Here is a 15,589-nt window from a genome sequence, read left to right on the forward strand (position 1 = left end):
TACTTAGATATCATGTGCTTGGACCACCACATCTCTTTTCAGATGTTTCGGTTGGGTGGTTTCTGAGAACGGATCTTTGAAGTAACTGGCCCTTTTCGAACCCCCAGATTGCTCTCCTTTGCGCCCAATGTCAAAACAAATATCGACTTCAGAAAGTACTAATCGAGATCTTTCATTGATAAAAAGAGAAATGAGCTTTTTTGGGACAATATATAACGATCTCTCAGGCTGGAGTATACCATTTGCAAGACAAATTCACTGTTCGTCAAATTGAACTAACATTTTGATAAATGAGATTGACTATTTAGCAAATTAAATTGACGAATGAAAACAATTTCATGTTTTAAAACAAATTAACCATTTTCAAGACATGTGAACAAGGGTTAAAGTTATAATAGAAATTCAAGCGTGCGCGGAAAAGAGGTCCACAATTTCCAATTACTTATTCAAATCTACATATTAACAAGCTGGGAAACGTCCACATTCCTGTGATTAGTATTTTTAAAGGTCCTATGTTAAAAGAAAATGCCATTAAATTCACTCAAATGTTCAACGTTGATCGTTTCGAGGCCATTTTTCGGTGGCTTTACAGATGGAAAATCGGTTGAAATGTTTTTAAAGTTTTGTGTAAACACAAAAAGGGTAACAGGTCTCGTTCTCAGAACCCAGAAATTTACCCGGCAACCCCCTTATGCCTATCCCAGAAGTACAAAATTTGGCATGGGTGTAAGGAATACCATAATGCATAAGTTTGAAGAAAATCCAGCTAACATTAACAAAGTTATAGGGGGTGAAACGTTGCCACTTTATGTGAATTTCGTGCATTCTACAAGGTGTATGACGTAAGTTTATATGAATAGGGTCGCCAAGAATTATTTTGTTTTAGTTTTTTAGTCATTTGTATATGAATATCAATTACTCCAAGCAAACATGTGTGTATGTAGGTGTATAGTATATGCGTGCTAATGGAGTTTTTGGGTAGTGTCTGTCTAGATAGATATATTTGCACATACATTAAACACATGAACATGTATGCTTTTGTGAACGAAGTAAATCGGAAATATGTACAGTATTCAAAAATAGGCAATTTGTTTGTTTAGAGTGGGGATAATATCTATAGCTGTTATATGTACGTATGTCTTGCAGTTTGGAAAAATATGAAGGAATATGTTGGATTTCTAGCTATATGCGAATAGAAAAATGTGTGTTGAAGTTTCTTACATAAGATGAACACAAAACCTTTATACCCGAAGCGTGAGTCTCCGCTATTCCGACTTGTTTTTTTTATAGAAGGGATGGTAAGGTAGCTAATGCTGACCGCTAAGATAGAAATATATAGTTACTGAATGGTTGTCCCTTCTTAAACTCAGAGTACGAAAGTAGCTGCACCTATAACGTAGATGAATCAACTCTATCCTATAAAATACTTAATCGAGGTACATTAGTATACCGGAACGACAATGTACCTGGGATAAAAATGGAAAGAATTTCGTTGTTTTTATGTTCGATTCCGGTTCTTATAAGCACATTTTTATGATCGGAAGTATAAACAATCTCCCTCCTTCAATCAATCATCAAATTGCTTATAGTCGCCAACGCAAACTGCAACAAAAAAGACAAAGCATTTGTCAATTTTAGAAGAGTTTTTTACTTCTAAATATAACCAGCTTGATTCAACCACTCGATGAAGGAATAATAAAGTGTTTCAAAACATATTACCATACACATCTTGTATGAAGATAACTTCTAGCTGTAGAAAGCGAAATTTTGCTCCAAAATTTTGCAAGAATAACTTCCATCCTAGAAGCTGGAAAACTTGCTAGAAAATTTAGTTGATCCCACCACAATAAAAAACTGTTTCAAAAAGGTAGCGTTCATCAATCTAAATAATGTACTTGATGCCTTTGTCGATGAAGATGTCATTGACTTGCCAATTTCTGAAGATGAATGTATAGAATACCTTCTAAGCGATACAAATGTTGAGTGCTATGGAGAGACTACACATGGGGAAATTGTAGTAGAAGTGAAGGAATGCAATCCCGACATAACTAAAGGCGATAAGTAAGACAAAAAATCTCCAGAAATTGAAAGTAGAGAACTAACTCCTGTATCTAATGAAGCACATTCTGCACTTTCTGAACATCAGAAGTATTTTCATAATAATAAAAATGTTTATTTCGAATTGATTGCGGAAGCCATTTTTAGAGAAAAATATACTTTTATAAATAAGGACTGAATTTCATATTTTGTTTTCCTTATCTAATAAAATAAATTCCTTAATTCTTGAGCGATTTTTTCAAATCTAAGTTTTGACGGTTACACGCAACAATTTTGAAATTATATAAAGTACGATCAATTGCACAATATTGCAGTTATCCGAGTTCCGGCTAAATGCACAGCCCAGTTAAATGCAAAAATTTTGAAGCCACAATTGATTGCATTTAGGCAAGTTCCACTGTATTTTTTGGTCGAGCCTGGCGATGCCGAAAGTGTCTGTGGCATTACCTGGCATCTTCTTGACAATTCGATGGCATATTCTTTTCTGAGCTCGATAATACACGGTGCGTCAAACCTACCTAACTCAAAGAGAGCAAGCTCGACATTACTCGAGTTCAGCCAATCCACCGTTCATCGACGGCATACTTCTGTTAAGCCTTTTAGAAAAGGTTGAAGTATAATTTCCTTAACTCAAAGTTTCAGAAACAAGGCCACCATCTCATAAGCACAAATGGCAGAGATTAAAGACATCAAATTTTTCCTGTCAGAAACCAGCACGATATTGAGAAGTATTGTGGACAATCTGAGTGTCCATAACTCACTAGGTGAGCATCTTTCAAAATAAAAACTTTGTCAGATGGAACGCTCAGAGGATAAATCTCTCACGCACCTTATGCAATCACACACGCTTCCCGGAACAAGGGAGAATTTCCAGAAATTTTCTCAATGGTTTAGCTTTCCAAAGTTGTCTAAAGCCACCAGTACAACTCGAAGTGTTCAGTTTACATCTCTAAAGTGATCGTTACAACGCAAAAATTCAAATATTTAATTCAAGTGAAGAATACTTAAAAGCCATTCAGCAGGCTTGCCTAGAAGTAGTGGGAACATCCCCCCATATTCCCAGAATCAATGATTTAAGTTTCCTGAATCAATAACAAATATAACACCAGACTGTCAGGATTTTATAATTAAAAACAGAATCCTGATAGTCTGCGGTTCCGCATGCGAGTATTAACTGAAGTAATTACAAAACTATAAGTCTAGTTTACTGAATGCGATAATTGTATATAGTATTCGCACGAGCAAGGAAGGCCGCCCTTCAAAGGGTTAAAAGCATCTCTGGCCAAATGACAGTGGAAAAGTATTTGTCGCTCCACTGCCCAACTTAAACTAGTTCTTGTTTGCGTAACACTCGGATTAGCCAATATTTACTGGATCCACATTGCTGGGGGGCTCTGATTAGATTACGACCAACTGTCCCGCCAGTCCCCCGGAAAGACGCAAATAAATTGACTCCACCAATGGTCGCCGAAGCGACTAACAAGTTGTTTCCATGAAACAAGCCCTGATTTCTCCGCAACACCCGAATTTCCAGTAAATCGTCGGCAGCCACAAACCGTCCACATGATCAACCATCGAAGCGATTCGCAACCGAGACCATTGTGCTCGGGTCTCGATCATTTACGCAGAAAACTATGTAAATCGCAATAGGGGACGAACCGAGATGATTAGGGGAGTTCGTCACAACTTTCTTCTGTTTTCCATTAATTTTTGCACTAATCGACCACGCTAGACACTCACCCGCAGTGAAACGGCAAGCACTCTGTTCTGTTTAGTTATAATCATTTTAAAAGTGAGAAAATATCGAACAATTTTCCGACAAAAACAAATTTATCCCGAACCACAACGCGTACTGAGTTGAGACTCGATTGCTGTCAAACAACAAAGATAATGCGAGCGACCTCTCCAAGATGACGGTATTTGCAATGTTGGTGAATAGAGAGGGAGATAGTTGCAGATAAAACTTGCCTCAGCACTAGGTAGAACAGGATAGAGAACTGTCAACCCCATCGTCTGGATACTCGTCCAAGCAAAATGGGTTTTGGATCAAAAACAAACTTTGACACTTTGAAATATTCCCTTTTATATCTAGAGCACTTTAATTAAAGCCGCCCTAAAAGGAGATCAACAGAAAATTTTATTGTGGAATTCTTACTACACATTTCGGATCCATGCAAAATACACTGTTTTGTTTATACGATGTACACTGTACCGTTGGTGAAAACACCCATTCCTGCCAACATCCAACTAGTGAGCACTCCTGGGTTCTTGTTTACATTTTCGTTCACATCAAAATTTGCGCCCAAGTCCAAGTGTTTTCACGTACATTTGTTTTTTTCTATGTAAACTCGGGAAAATTATTCAAGTTTCATTAGATCTATAATGATGATCCAGTGGACTCTTTGCTAAGCCACCAAATATGAAACTTCTGTGCAACACGGTCTTGGTGAATCGACAATGTCCGCACTTGAAAAGTTCGTCGTCCAAGTCTACTTTGGCGCTTGGATTCCATCCGCCTGGGAAGGAGAATGCCGAACTCTTCATCATTCATTTCACGGTTAAAAACAAAACTGGCGTCCGCTACAAAGTCAAGGATAACCTCGAGAGGGTGTTCACGAATTTCGTGAAAGATGGCAAGGCGACCATTTCGTTCAAAGTTCCAGAGCATAATATTTTGATTACGTGCGATCCTGTGCAGTTGAAATGTTTTCTAAACGCTCTGAAACTAGGTCTGGAAAACAAGCGAGAGATGAACAAAATCGGGATAGGCACGCTTTCCATGACACCGATTCCCGCGCGGAATGTGCCCAGTGACAAAATGATCATTCAAAATCGATCAGAATATCCTGTGAAGGGGTTCCCTCGGAATCTGAAATTTCTATCGGTAGGGAGTTTTGAATATCAATAAAGTCACCCGCCTTATAGTCTGCTTTCTATTCACAGATTGTTGGAATTGGACGCGAAAAGCTGCCTCTTTCGATTTGCACACTCAGCAATCTTCGCGTGTTGAATTTCTCGGATAATAAGCTGCAAAAGTTACCAAAGGATGTTGGCCGTTTACGCCTCATTGAATTGAATGTGGCCAATAATCAACTGGGAAAGTGCAGTGACAGAGACCGGTGGGATTTCCTCGCCAATCGAGAAATTTGTCATTCGTTGCAAACGCTGGATTTGAGCAATAACCAGGTGAGACTTTTCTAAAAACAGCGCCCGGTTTTATTTATCTTATATCTTTCCAATAATATCTTAAGTACAGTATTCAGTCACAATAGTCCTTGCCTTTTGCACAGGAAGAGTAAAAAGATTATAATTTGAATAATAATTTCCTTTTATTACGACGTTACGCTGAGCTTATTGCGATTTCGCATAGTATTGAAGCTCGAGTGTGTCACGGTCGCCATAACTCGCCAGCAGTCAATAGAGCCTTCAATATTTTTTTAACCTATTCTTCTTCTTGGGAATGATGGCATGCGCGCTGCTAAACCATCAAGTGTGGCAATATCCAGAGAAATTGGACGCAAGAAAGCGGAACTTTTGGCGGAAGGTGGGGACAAGCTAGTAAACCATGTGAGATCCACACTGAACGCGGCAGTCTCTTCAGTTAGCGGCGGTCTTCACGTAGGCTACATTCATCATTCATTCCTTGGTGGGGTATAGCTTAAGGATACACTTATTACACCAATTGTGGGCTAGCAACCTGCAAATTTTGTAACTTTATTGCTACCGAAACGTGAACAACACCTCTGATAAGGACTGACCTCACGGCTACGACCTTTGGTTATCGAAAACGGACCATGACCGCGTTTTGGAATGTATGCACGCTCCTTGACAACGGTAGCGAGGGTCCTCAGAATTCTTGGTTTCTCCAACTTGAGCACGAATTCAAACCATATAAGCTGGACATTCTGAGCCTAAGCGAAGTATTATGGTAGGACTCTCCCTCTCCCTTTTACGGCTCGTTTCTGTACTCTGGAAAGCCAAGTGGTAGCAGAGCTGTTGACGGCTACGGCAAGGCTCGCTTTCTTAACCTGGAAACCCGTTTTCTGATGGACTTCTAACTGCAAGATTCCGATGTAGGTTAAGGAGTATCACAATTGTACAATGCAACATACTAACGGGGACTTCCGATATAGAGGAGGAGACTGCTCTCTACGAGCAATCGAATGCAGTTCAGGGAAAACTTCCTAAAGTTGACATTGTGATCGTGGTGGGTGATCTGAGCGTCAAGGTGGGATCTAATAATACCTTGCTCGGTATGTGATGGGGAAACACGGTCTTCGCGACTGCAACGGTAATGGTGAGAGGTTCGTAGATTTCTGTAAGTTCCATCGTCTCGCCATCGGTGGCATAACGCCTGCCATAAGGTCACTTGGGTTTCAACTGACCCACGGCGTAAGAGCAATTAGATCGACCACTTCTAGATCAGCAGTAGATTTAGGAGCTGTCTCCTGCATGTGCGTAACAGGAGATACGTTGACATCGGCCTCGAAAGGGATTATCATCTGATGGAAGCTTATGTTCGGTTTTATGTTTTGCTTCCCTAAGTTCAACATCGACCGCTTGTATAATCCGGTTGTCCCTCGATAGTAGGAGAGCTGTATTGCTGATCGGATATACTGAGTAACCCGCTTGAGAATATCGATTAGCATAGAGCCGCCACCAAAAATATTCTTTCCTCGGGTGCTACACAGGTCGTTGGCCCCGTCCCAAAAGTTGTCATAAGATCTGTGGAATTGTGTAAACGGATTGATGAACGAAAGGATTTGAAAGCTGTATTGAACGTTGCGAGAGATGGCGGGCGTGACGCGCTCAAACTGCGATACCGCGCACCTCCCCACAGAGCTATTTATCGCTGTACCTAAAGCTACTGCAAATCTGCTGCTTGAAAATCCGAGATCTTTCCCAGAGGCTAGATGAAGAGGATGATCGTCAAGATCCCAAAGAAGGGGACCCGCATTGAGAGTGGCAATTGTAGGGGTATCTGCGTGCTCCTTGCCGTCGCAAAGATAATAGCTACAATAAGTCTAGAACGTATCAAAGAACATCTCGACAGCTTAATCGACAGAGGGCAGGTTGGTTTCCGCTCCCGATCTTCCTGCATTGACCACATCAACATCCTACGCATCATTTTGGAGCAATATGCGGAGTTAAGAATTTCGCTTCATTTGCTCTTCGTCGATTTCGGGAAAGCTTTTGCCAGGGTGAACATGGAGGGTATCTGGCGTGCTGTACGCAGGAGGGGCATTCCGAAGAAACTAATAGCTATTATCTTAGCGACATATGATGGCATAAAATGCATGTGCTGCATCGAGGTAAAATCTCAAAGAAATTTGAGGTCCAAAGTAGAGTCCGCCAGAGTTCTTTTCACCGATATTATTTTCTCTTGTTATCGATAACATTCTTCATACTTCTTTGTCCGGAAGACGTGGAGGAGTTCAATGGACCATAACATCCTTCCTTAATCTCTCAGCGGGTCATAGAACTTGACCATATGACTGCGGATTTGGAAAAAGGTAGAGATAGAATTGAATTGAAGGTAAGCACCAATAAAACATTAATGCCCATAGCATCGATATATATGTAGGAAGGGTGGTTTCTGCCTTTCTCGAACAGGATATCACTTGACATTCGCTTTCGTTGTCGTGTCTAAAATCTGGAAATGTGTTTATCGCAACACAGTGGGTGATGTTTTTCATGCTGCCTTGTTCGGGAACCTGGAGGACTTCAATGAATGATGACATCTTTCCTCGAAGATCTTGATGACATCTGTTTGCTCTCTCACCGGGTCATAAACTTTGGCCAAATGGCTCTGGATTTGAAAAGAGAGGCAAGTAGAGTTGGACTGAAGATAAACACCAACTAAACCGGGGCTCTCAGTCTGGCGGTCCATTGCACTATTCCTGTCTTTATTAATGGGCAGAGCATCGAAGGATTCGCTTATTCTGTATATCTAGGAATACTGGTTTCTACTGACGGACTCATTAACAGCGCTTCACTTTGGCTGCCTTGTCTAAAATCTGGAAATGCAGTTATCTCAAGACCAAGACTGTTCTGCGCTACTGTTCTTTCTGTGTTGCCATATTGGAGTAATACATTTTAAGTGGCTCTAATTATCACTTGAAAAATCCAAGCCTTCCTTAACATGTTTCTGTGGAATATCTTCGGAGTACGCTGGCACGATACTATTACAAACTAAGAACTCGTTCGCACAGGCCTGTCACCCATAGACGATCTGATCGGAAAGCAAAATCAGTGGGTAGGTCATACATTACGGAAGGACGCCAATTGCATTACGATGGTGCATAGATATGGTTGACGCACTATACTTATACACTATAGGGAAAAATAGCAATCATATATATAAGGCGGGTAACCTTCTCGAAATCTCGTTAGCTACTCATGGCGATGGATAAGGAGTCTACCGTTAAAGTCCTTCATTTTTCGAGGATTTGCGACTCAAGCGCATCACTTCCGCACTCCACTGGCAGCAACAATAAGAGCCTTCAATTTCCTAATGATCTATAATCGACTTTCGAATCCCGGCAGTCAACCAAACTTTATGACGGCCCTTCGAGACGTGGCGAACAACCTCATTTGCACCGGAGAAAAGATCACTTTTAATGGCGGTCCAATGCTCATCAATATTCTCCAGCGAGTCGTCCAAGGTGCCTGCTGCCCGGTCAACAATATTGGTCTCCCTCTGCATTCGACTGACATTTTCAGCAAATATACTCAACCGAAAAGTCAATAGGGGCAATATTTCTTGTAGGAAAAGTAGACTTGGCAGATCCTGTCTCAAATGAAGCGATGGTGTAGGCTAAGACGCCAGATAGCTGTTAAGAGTATTGAATTAGTGGACCTCGGTGCAAAACAGGGGGGTTAAAAGTTCCTTATTAATCTAGGCTTAGACAGGCACTGGTTGCTGTGCCGTTTGTGATGATACAAATGAACTCGTCCAATCAAAACCAAATAGATTATGGGAAGTAATTTAGATAGGGGGATACACCACCAAATATTGAATAAATAAAATTTATATTAAGCACGCAAACGTGTTACAATTAGAATGGATTAACATAGAATATAGCTATAGTCCATTATTTTTGTTTATATTCTTCTATTCTTATTCATGTTTGTGTATTCATTTAGTAGATATTGAATTGCTTTTTCCACTGTTGTGTACCCACTCTCTTGCAGAAGTCTATGTCAGTGAACATCGTGGAACAGAATGGCGAATGCTGAAAAATGAAAATATTGTCGAATCGGTTGTATGCATGAAGCCAAACATTCCCGAACGCCGGATGGAATGTATACTTGAATCCTTTTCCGTTTCTCTTCAATCTGTAAAATACTAACTATTAGGTCTGGGCCGGAATATAATGAGATGTTATTTTTTTTAAAAAGGCAAAATTATTCCTTCAGTAGCACTTGTTCTGTTGCTATGTTGTTATATTTATACCTATACCTAATTCTTAATTCTATTAGTTGTATAATAATACTATTTAAATAAGTTTATCTTGGAATTAATTTGAAGTGCAGGGGATGCCCACTTCCTAGATCAGTGTTTAGACGGGTTTCCTCGAAACCGATCTTAGCATTTTTAACTCGAGATTCAACCGTGGAACTTCCTCCTTTCATCCTTCATCCTTAGAGATAAACATCATATCACCCAAGGAATTTTAAGACTTTAGGTCGTAATTCAATTATCCTTGTTCGAGATTAGCATAGGGCCCAGCGGCCCTTTCGTAATTATCGTACCGTTGCCACCATCTTTTGTGCAGTTTCTTCCTAGTAGCTTTTCGAAACTCCGCAGTTACTTCACCTTCCTTCTCTGGTAGAGATTGTGCGCCTTATTCCTTAGAAAATCCAAATGATTCATTCTCGCGATGACGCAAGTTGCCTTATTCGATGCTGCACTGTACACCGTCAGTGCGAATGATGGATGTGTTGAACTCACTCTTATTTAGTTTACAGAGTTGTCCAATGGTCCCGTATAAACAGGAACACCATAGAGTAATCTGGATTTCACGTACGATGCGATCAGCAACCTGCCAGTCTATGTTAGTGTCTCCCATATTAAGCACCATCTTTGCTAGAACTGTGAGAAGCTTTTGCAACTTTTTCTGGCGTAGATTCTAAATGAAGCTTAACAGTTGGCCGAGTTAAAGACATTCTTGGCATCTGGCGTCACCACCACCCAGCACTTACTAACGACCAACGCTCCCCGAACTACATCCACGTCTATTGCTATTGTTACTCTGATAGCTTGATAAACGGGTGCAGCTGATTGTAAATACTCCTCAATATTTTCCCCATAGTGTTCAAAAGAGAAAGTGATATGAAGAGGGCATGCCAGGCGATTTTTGAGGTTCAGTACCAGAATTAACTTCTGCGAGAATCGAAAAGGCGGCTCTTGTTGAACCAATGGATGAGCTTTACTTTCTTTTTGCTGCGGCACGATTCGCATATTGCACACCACGTTTATAGACTCGAATGGTTTTTGCGAGTAGGTTTTGAGTTATCTCGCATTGGTTAAAATTGATTTGTATCAACCCCCTGAGCCTCGCGATTCAATTCCCTTCTGCATGTCGCATATCTAAAACCGGCTGAAATTCCTTTTTACCTTTTGTACAACATGTATCATGGATCTCTGAAGCAATCTTTGATGAAATGATTCTGTTTCCCGCTGTTGCTGCAACTTTTTGATCTATTATGTTAAATGGTGCACGCTGCTGCAAAATGGACGTATTCAGGGCACCTAAAGCAACTCCTTAATGATATCTGAGTCGGCACACAACACAATCTATTTTTACCTTTCCTACAGTAATCAATTCAATAGCTGCTTCTGCCGGCAAGCTAACAAAAGCGATCTGTGTACCTTCATATGCCTATGGATCTCCCGTTTTCGCCACCTAACATCTTTTTCAGCACAAGATCCTCTCTCTATGTTCACTTGATGCAACTCACACTATCGCCCAAGTTCGGCAGCTTTGGATTCGCTTTCACCTGTGGAAGGATACTAGCGCATTATTACTTGAAAATAATTATTATTTCCGAACGGATCTCCTTTTTATCCATTTTTGCTATTCATCTTTATGTACAATTGAATTTACGAGTTTTCGATTCTTCAGTTTTTCTCGCTGAAAAGGCTTATTTCTTCTTGGCCAGTGACTGCGACTCGAAGGGCTTACTGATACCGTCCCTATTCGGTTCGCCGCATTCTCGTCTCGTTATCTTAAGTCGTAGCAGTGGCCTCTTTTTTTTAGTTCTTTAGTTCATTAACCTACTAAAATATTGCCAGGGTTTCGGACGAAACAGCGGCATCAAACATGATTTTCAAGGTGTTCGATTCCCAATTTCAATGTCCTACTTCCATTAACGGGTTTATCATTAATTTCTCACAAAATGGATTTTTGTCAACATAACATTATTTATGCGTTTTATAGTTACTTAGATGCTAAATAATTTGAGTATCCGACGTTACCCTAAACTTCTTCTGTTTTCTTCCCCTATCCTTCACATGGGCATTCCTTTTCTTTATCATCAACAAAAGTAACCCATTTCTTCTTTACAGCTCGACGCTTTCCCGTACAAATTAGTGAAATTATGTAAATTGAAAATTCTGAAGATGGATAAAAATGCAATAAAACGAATTCCGTTTGCGATACGAAGACTGCGAACATTAAGGTAAATAAGCAAATTCATTTCCATCTTTTCAGCAATAAATAATTCTCATTTCAAATAAATGGTGTACAATTTGAGGAAACAATTAAATTGTATTTTTTGTAGCCTAAATTTGTAGTAACCAATTTCTTACTTAGACATTTTAGCCTATCAGAAAACAAACTAGAGTCATTGCCAGAATCCATAAATCACATGGCGTTTGATGACCTCAATACTTGGGGTAATAATTTTTCGATAAGTCATGAAGCGCCTGAGCCTGTAAATCGGACACAGAAGAAGATTCCACCGCTTTGGGAGTTGTCAGGACGCATTGTTATTTCCAAAAAGTGAGTGCTATCTACGGTGAATTGAAATATATTGAAAATGATTCCCATTTTTGTTTACAGCCTTCCTATTAATCCTTCAATACTTCCACGTGATATGGTAGATATTCTGTTGGAGGCACCCAGATGTCTTTGCGGGCGTTTATCATACTCAGGCGAGTTGAGACAAAAGGCAGTTGTTATGCGTTTTAATTTTATTAAGAACTTAACGTTTAGTCGAGAACATGTTATTTATGGCGACGTTGTGCTATGCGAGAATGAAAAGTGTTCACAGAGTTTGATACATTTTTGATAATTTATAATGTGGAAAGTATCTAGTCTCTAAGAACAGTTGAATAAAGACTCTACTGCTTGTTAAATGGATGTATTGATTGTTGTTGTCATATTTATTTATTCCATATGCATTTTTCTACAGTTTTCCACGGATTTCCAAATAGAGAATTTTTCTAGTTCTATCCATCATGATCAATGGCGCAACAACCGGTATCAGGTCTAGGACTGCCTTAATAAGAGACTCCAGACATCCCGGTTTTGCGTTGAGATCCACCAAGTTGATATCCTTAAAAGCTGTCTGGCGTCCTGGCCTACGCCATCGCTCTATCTAAGGCTTCTTTTTCTACCATAGATATTGCCCTTATAAACTTTTCGGGCCTGATCATCCTCTAACACACTTCAAGGCCCTGATTCAAAATGGATTGTTGCGCCAACAATTATTATTATTATTATCATCCTCATCCATAAGGATTAAGTGACCCGCCCACCGCAACCTATTGAGCCTGATTTTATCCACAACTCGACGGTCATGGCAACGCTCATAAATTTTGTCATTATGTAGGCTACGGAATCTTTTATCGAACGCGGCCAAGAGTTTGTAATTTTTCTTGCTAAGAACCCAAGTCTCCGAGGAATACATGAAGACTGGCATTGCCTGTAAAATTTTAAAGGTCTGCCTTTGTGAAGGAGCTTAGGGCTTTATCAACTAAGCCATTCCGCCACTGAAGAATTTAACTTTGCTGGTTAGCAACGATTGCTGTTTATTGCTGAATCAAGTTTATCCACCTCATTTTATACTCACCATCTAGTCTAAGCGATATAACACGGGATTATGATTTGGTAAACGATTAGGAATAGGTTGCATATGACCTGACACCTGTGGTATAGTAACGACGCTCAGGCTAATATTAAAATTTTAAAAAGTTTCCCTTTTTAGGAAAAATCATTGATGAAGTCTTAACCCTGCTGACAATACAAGTTATCTCGTCAGAGAGTATGGACCGGATCCAAGGACAATAAGTGCAGAGCGATCTTCAAGAAAATGACGGCTGCTGCCATCCAGCAAAATATCTGCATAATCGTTCAAAATAACATGATGTAGGCAGAGACGCTGCTGGACATTATTGCATACCACCGATGCTTCTGGAAGACCGCCAGAAAGTAGCTGAAAAAAACGCGAATTTCTAGTGCAAGTTAAAATAATCTAAAGTATTATCTCAAAAGCTTGGATCGGCAGAAAACAGTCTCAACACCTTCCGGATTATTATAGAACAATGTGGGGAATTTTAATCCCGGCTTTATATCCTCTTCAGGGTCAGTGGCGACTGTATCTGGAAGTCTCTACCCTATAGGGTCTTTCTAGACAAATAGCAATAGTCACAGCGGTATATAACGTGTTGCATCCAGGTAAAATCTTGGAGCCAGGACTGCATGTTGTCATCGAAATTTTTTCTCCATGCTATGGAATCCCTCATGATGGCTAATTGCACTCTGCCTGTTTGCATTAATGACAAATTGTTGAAAGCGTTGATCAACTGTATATCTGGGAAGCGTTACTTTTGCGACAGCGGCGCCGAAATTGATGGCACCCGACGTATTAACAGTGCTCGATTCGCTGTCGATATTATTTCCAAATGCTGGTTGAAGTTGCAAGTTGAGGTTGTTCTGTGGTAATGTTCTCTGCATACTCACCACTGATATTCAAAAGCGAATAAGTTGATTGAAAGACAAATATGGTATTAGATACATCAAATGGGAAAGGGCATAATTATATTGCGAGCTGTGCAATATAATGAAATTCACTATCTCAAGATAGCGCCTCAGATCTACGTAGCTTATAACAGTGCAGGAATCGTGCAAGCTCTTCGAAAATTCGGTTGGGGTCTGGAGACGTGGTTGATGTGCCACATTCCATGTATCGGTTTATGGAAATCGTTATACGCATATAACGCAGCTACTTGCTACGCATCGCGAGATCTTGGCCCGGATAGAAAACGCTTAAGGGAAGAAGGAGAAAATGCCAGAGATTTGGCGACAATGAAATAGTAAGAGTAGTTCCACAAAATAGAAAGCAAACAGACCAAACACCATCACAAAAAAGTCGGAAAGCGATTGTAGTGATTCAACCATAGCAACTTTGAGTGAACTGTGATGGCAACAGGAGTACCCAAAAAAAAAAAAAAAATTGGCAAACCACGACTGGAGTTTTTTTTTATTAAGCCGGTTCTTCGAGAAGTAGTGCCAAGCCAGAAGACGCTAGTGTAGATTCGTGGTTTAGCGTTAAACTTCTGAATTGCCCTGAGTTTTTAAATTAAGGGTAGATCTGGTATAATTTTGCATATATTTATGAGTGCTTATTACAATCCAATTGAAAAAGTTTTCTGACTCTATTTAAATAGGACAACTATAAGGGGTAGATGATAACTATATTCTACGGGCCAAAACCAGCAGTATACTTGTAAGTCCGACAAGGAGAGCATGTTCTGTGAGGCAGTTTAAAGCGTCCTGAAGAAAGCAGTCAATCTAGAACTTACTTTTACCCTTGAAATAAATGATTTATACTGTTTCGTGGACCAGGAAAGAGCAGAGGAAGCGAGTAGCATGAACCAATGTTGCAAACGGATTCGCACAGAAATACAACTGTCTTGTATCTCGGCGAACAGCACCTAGATAGGGGCTCACCATCGTAATATCTCGAAACATTTGACACCCTGGAAACGGGATTCGTCAGTGTCGTCACACCGGAAAAAACCTATGTCTGGGCTTAGCATGTATTAAGTCATTACTGTAAGCAATTTGAAAGGAGTTCCCGCGTAATCGCTCTCGCTCTCAGAGAAGAATTAAAATAGCAGCCGCAATCAATACCACACGGTATATCTCTGTATTAACTCGGTCTTCACGGCAAACGCTTTCTATAAGTCACTTGTGGAAATGCTGCCGAAACCAAATCCGTTTGGGTTTCCTCTATTGCTTTTCAAAATGTTGAAATTTGCAACCGATTCGGTTTTTGTTCATCACTCAAAATTTTTGGGTTAAATTTCGCGAACACTTTTCTTATTGCCAAATTTTCTATAATGATAATTTAAACGGTGCTGTAGGAAGTTCTTAACTCCTTACTTATCAGGCAAATCAATAACTGACGATCAGAATCCAGAAGTGGCTTTACTTCCGTAACATTTTCGATAACCCTTGTGGTTGACGGATGGCCGACCCATTCCCCATCCTCACCTCTCTCTCTCGGGACAACTTGAACA

General features: G+C 40.1%; 2 protein-coding genes across 2 annotated transcripts in view; one reads left to right on the forward strand and one right to left on the reverse strand.

Moving 5' to 3' along the window:
- Nucleotides 1-3,953, reverse strand: part of LOC119653609 — a 63,103-nt gene extending 59,150 nt beyond the window's left edge. The window contains exon 1 of the mRNA XM_038058371.1: nt 3,799-3,953. The gene's annotated coding sequence lies outside the window, so the exon portion shown is untranslated. The remainder of the gene's footprint in view (nt 1-3,798) is intronic.
- A 315-nt stretch (nt 3,954-4,268) lies between these two features.
- LOC119653607 (leucine-rich repeat protein 1) lies at nt 4,269-12,425 on the forward strand. The gene is made up of 5 exons (XM_038058369.1): nt 4,269-4,942; nt 5,002-5,244; nt 11,630-11,742; nt 11,877-12,065; nt 12,126-12,425. Exons 1-5 carry the CDS (start codon nt 4,478-4,480, stop codon nt 12,352-12,354), a joined length of 1,239 nt encoding a protein of 412 aa, XP_037914297.1. The 5' UTR covers nt 4,269-4,477; the 3' UTR covers nt 12,355-12,425.
- Nucleotides 12,426-15,589: the final 3,164 nt, after the last annotated feature.

The sequence above is a fragment of the Hermetia illucens genome, chromosome 4, assembly GCF_905115235.1.
Source record: "Hermetia illucens chromosome 4, iHerIll2.2.curated.20191125, whole genome shotgun sequence".
Lineage (NCBI taxonomy): Eukaryota > Metazoa > Arthropoda > Insecta > Diptera > Stratiomyidae > Hermetia > Hermetia illucens.

Bases quoted from the DNA above. Each gene is read 5' to 3' on its own strand.
- LOC119653607 (XM_038058369.1), top strand. From the start codon at position 4,478: ATGAAACTTCTGTGCAACACGGTCTTGGTGAATCGACAATGTCCGCAC. The intron at 4,943-5,001 runs GTAGGGAGTTTT...TTCTATTCACAG, and splicing joins GGAATCTGAAATTTCTATCG to ATTGTTGGAATTGGACGCGA. The intron at 5,245-11,629 runs GTGAGACTTTTC...TCTTCTTTACAG, and splicing joins TGGATTTGAGCAATAACCAG to CTCGACGCTTTCCCGTACAA.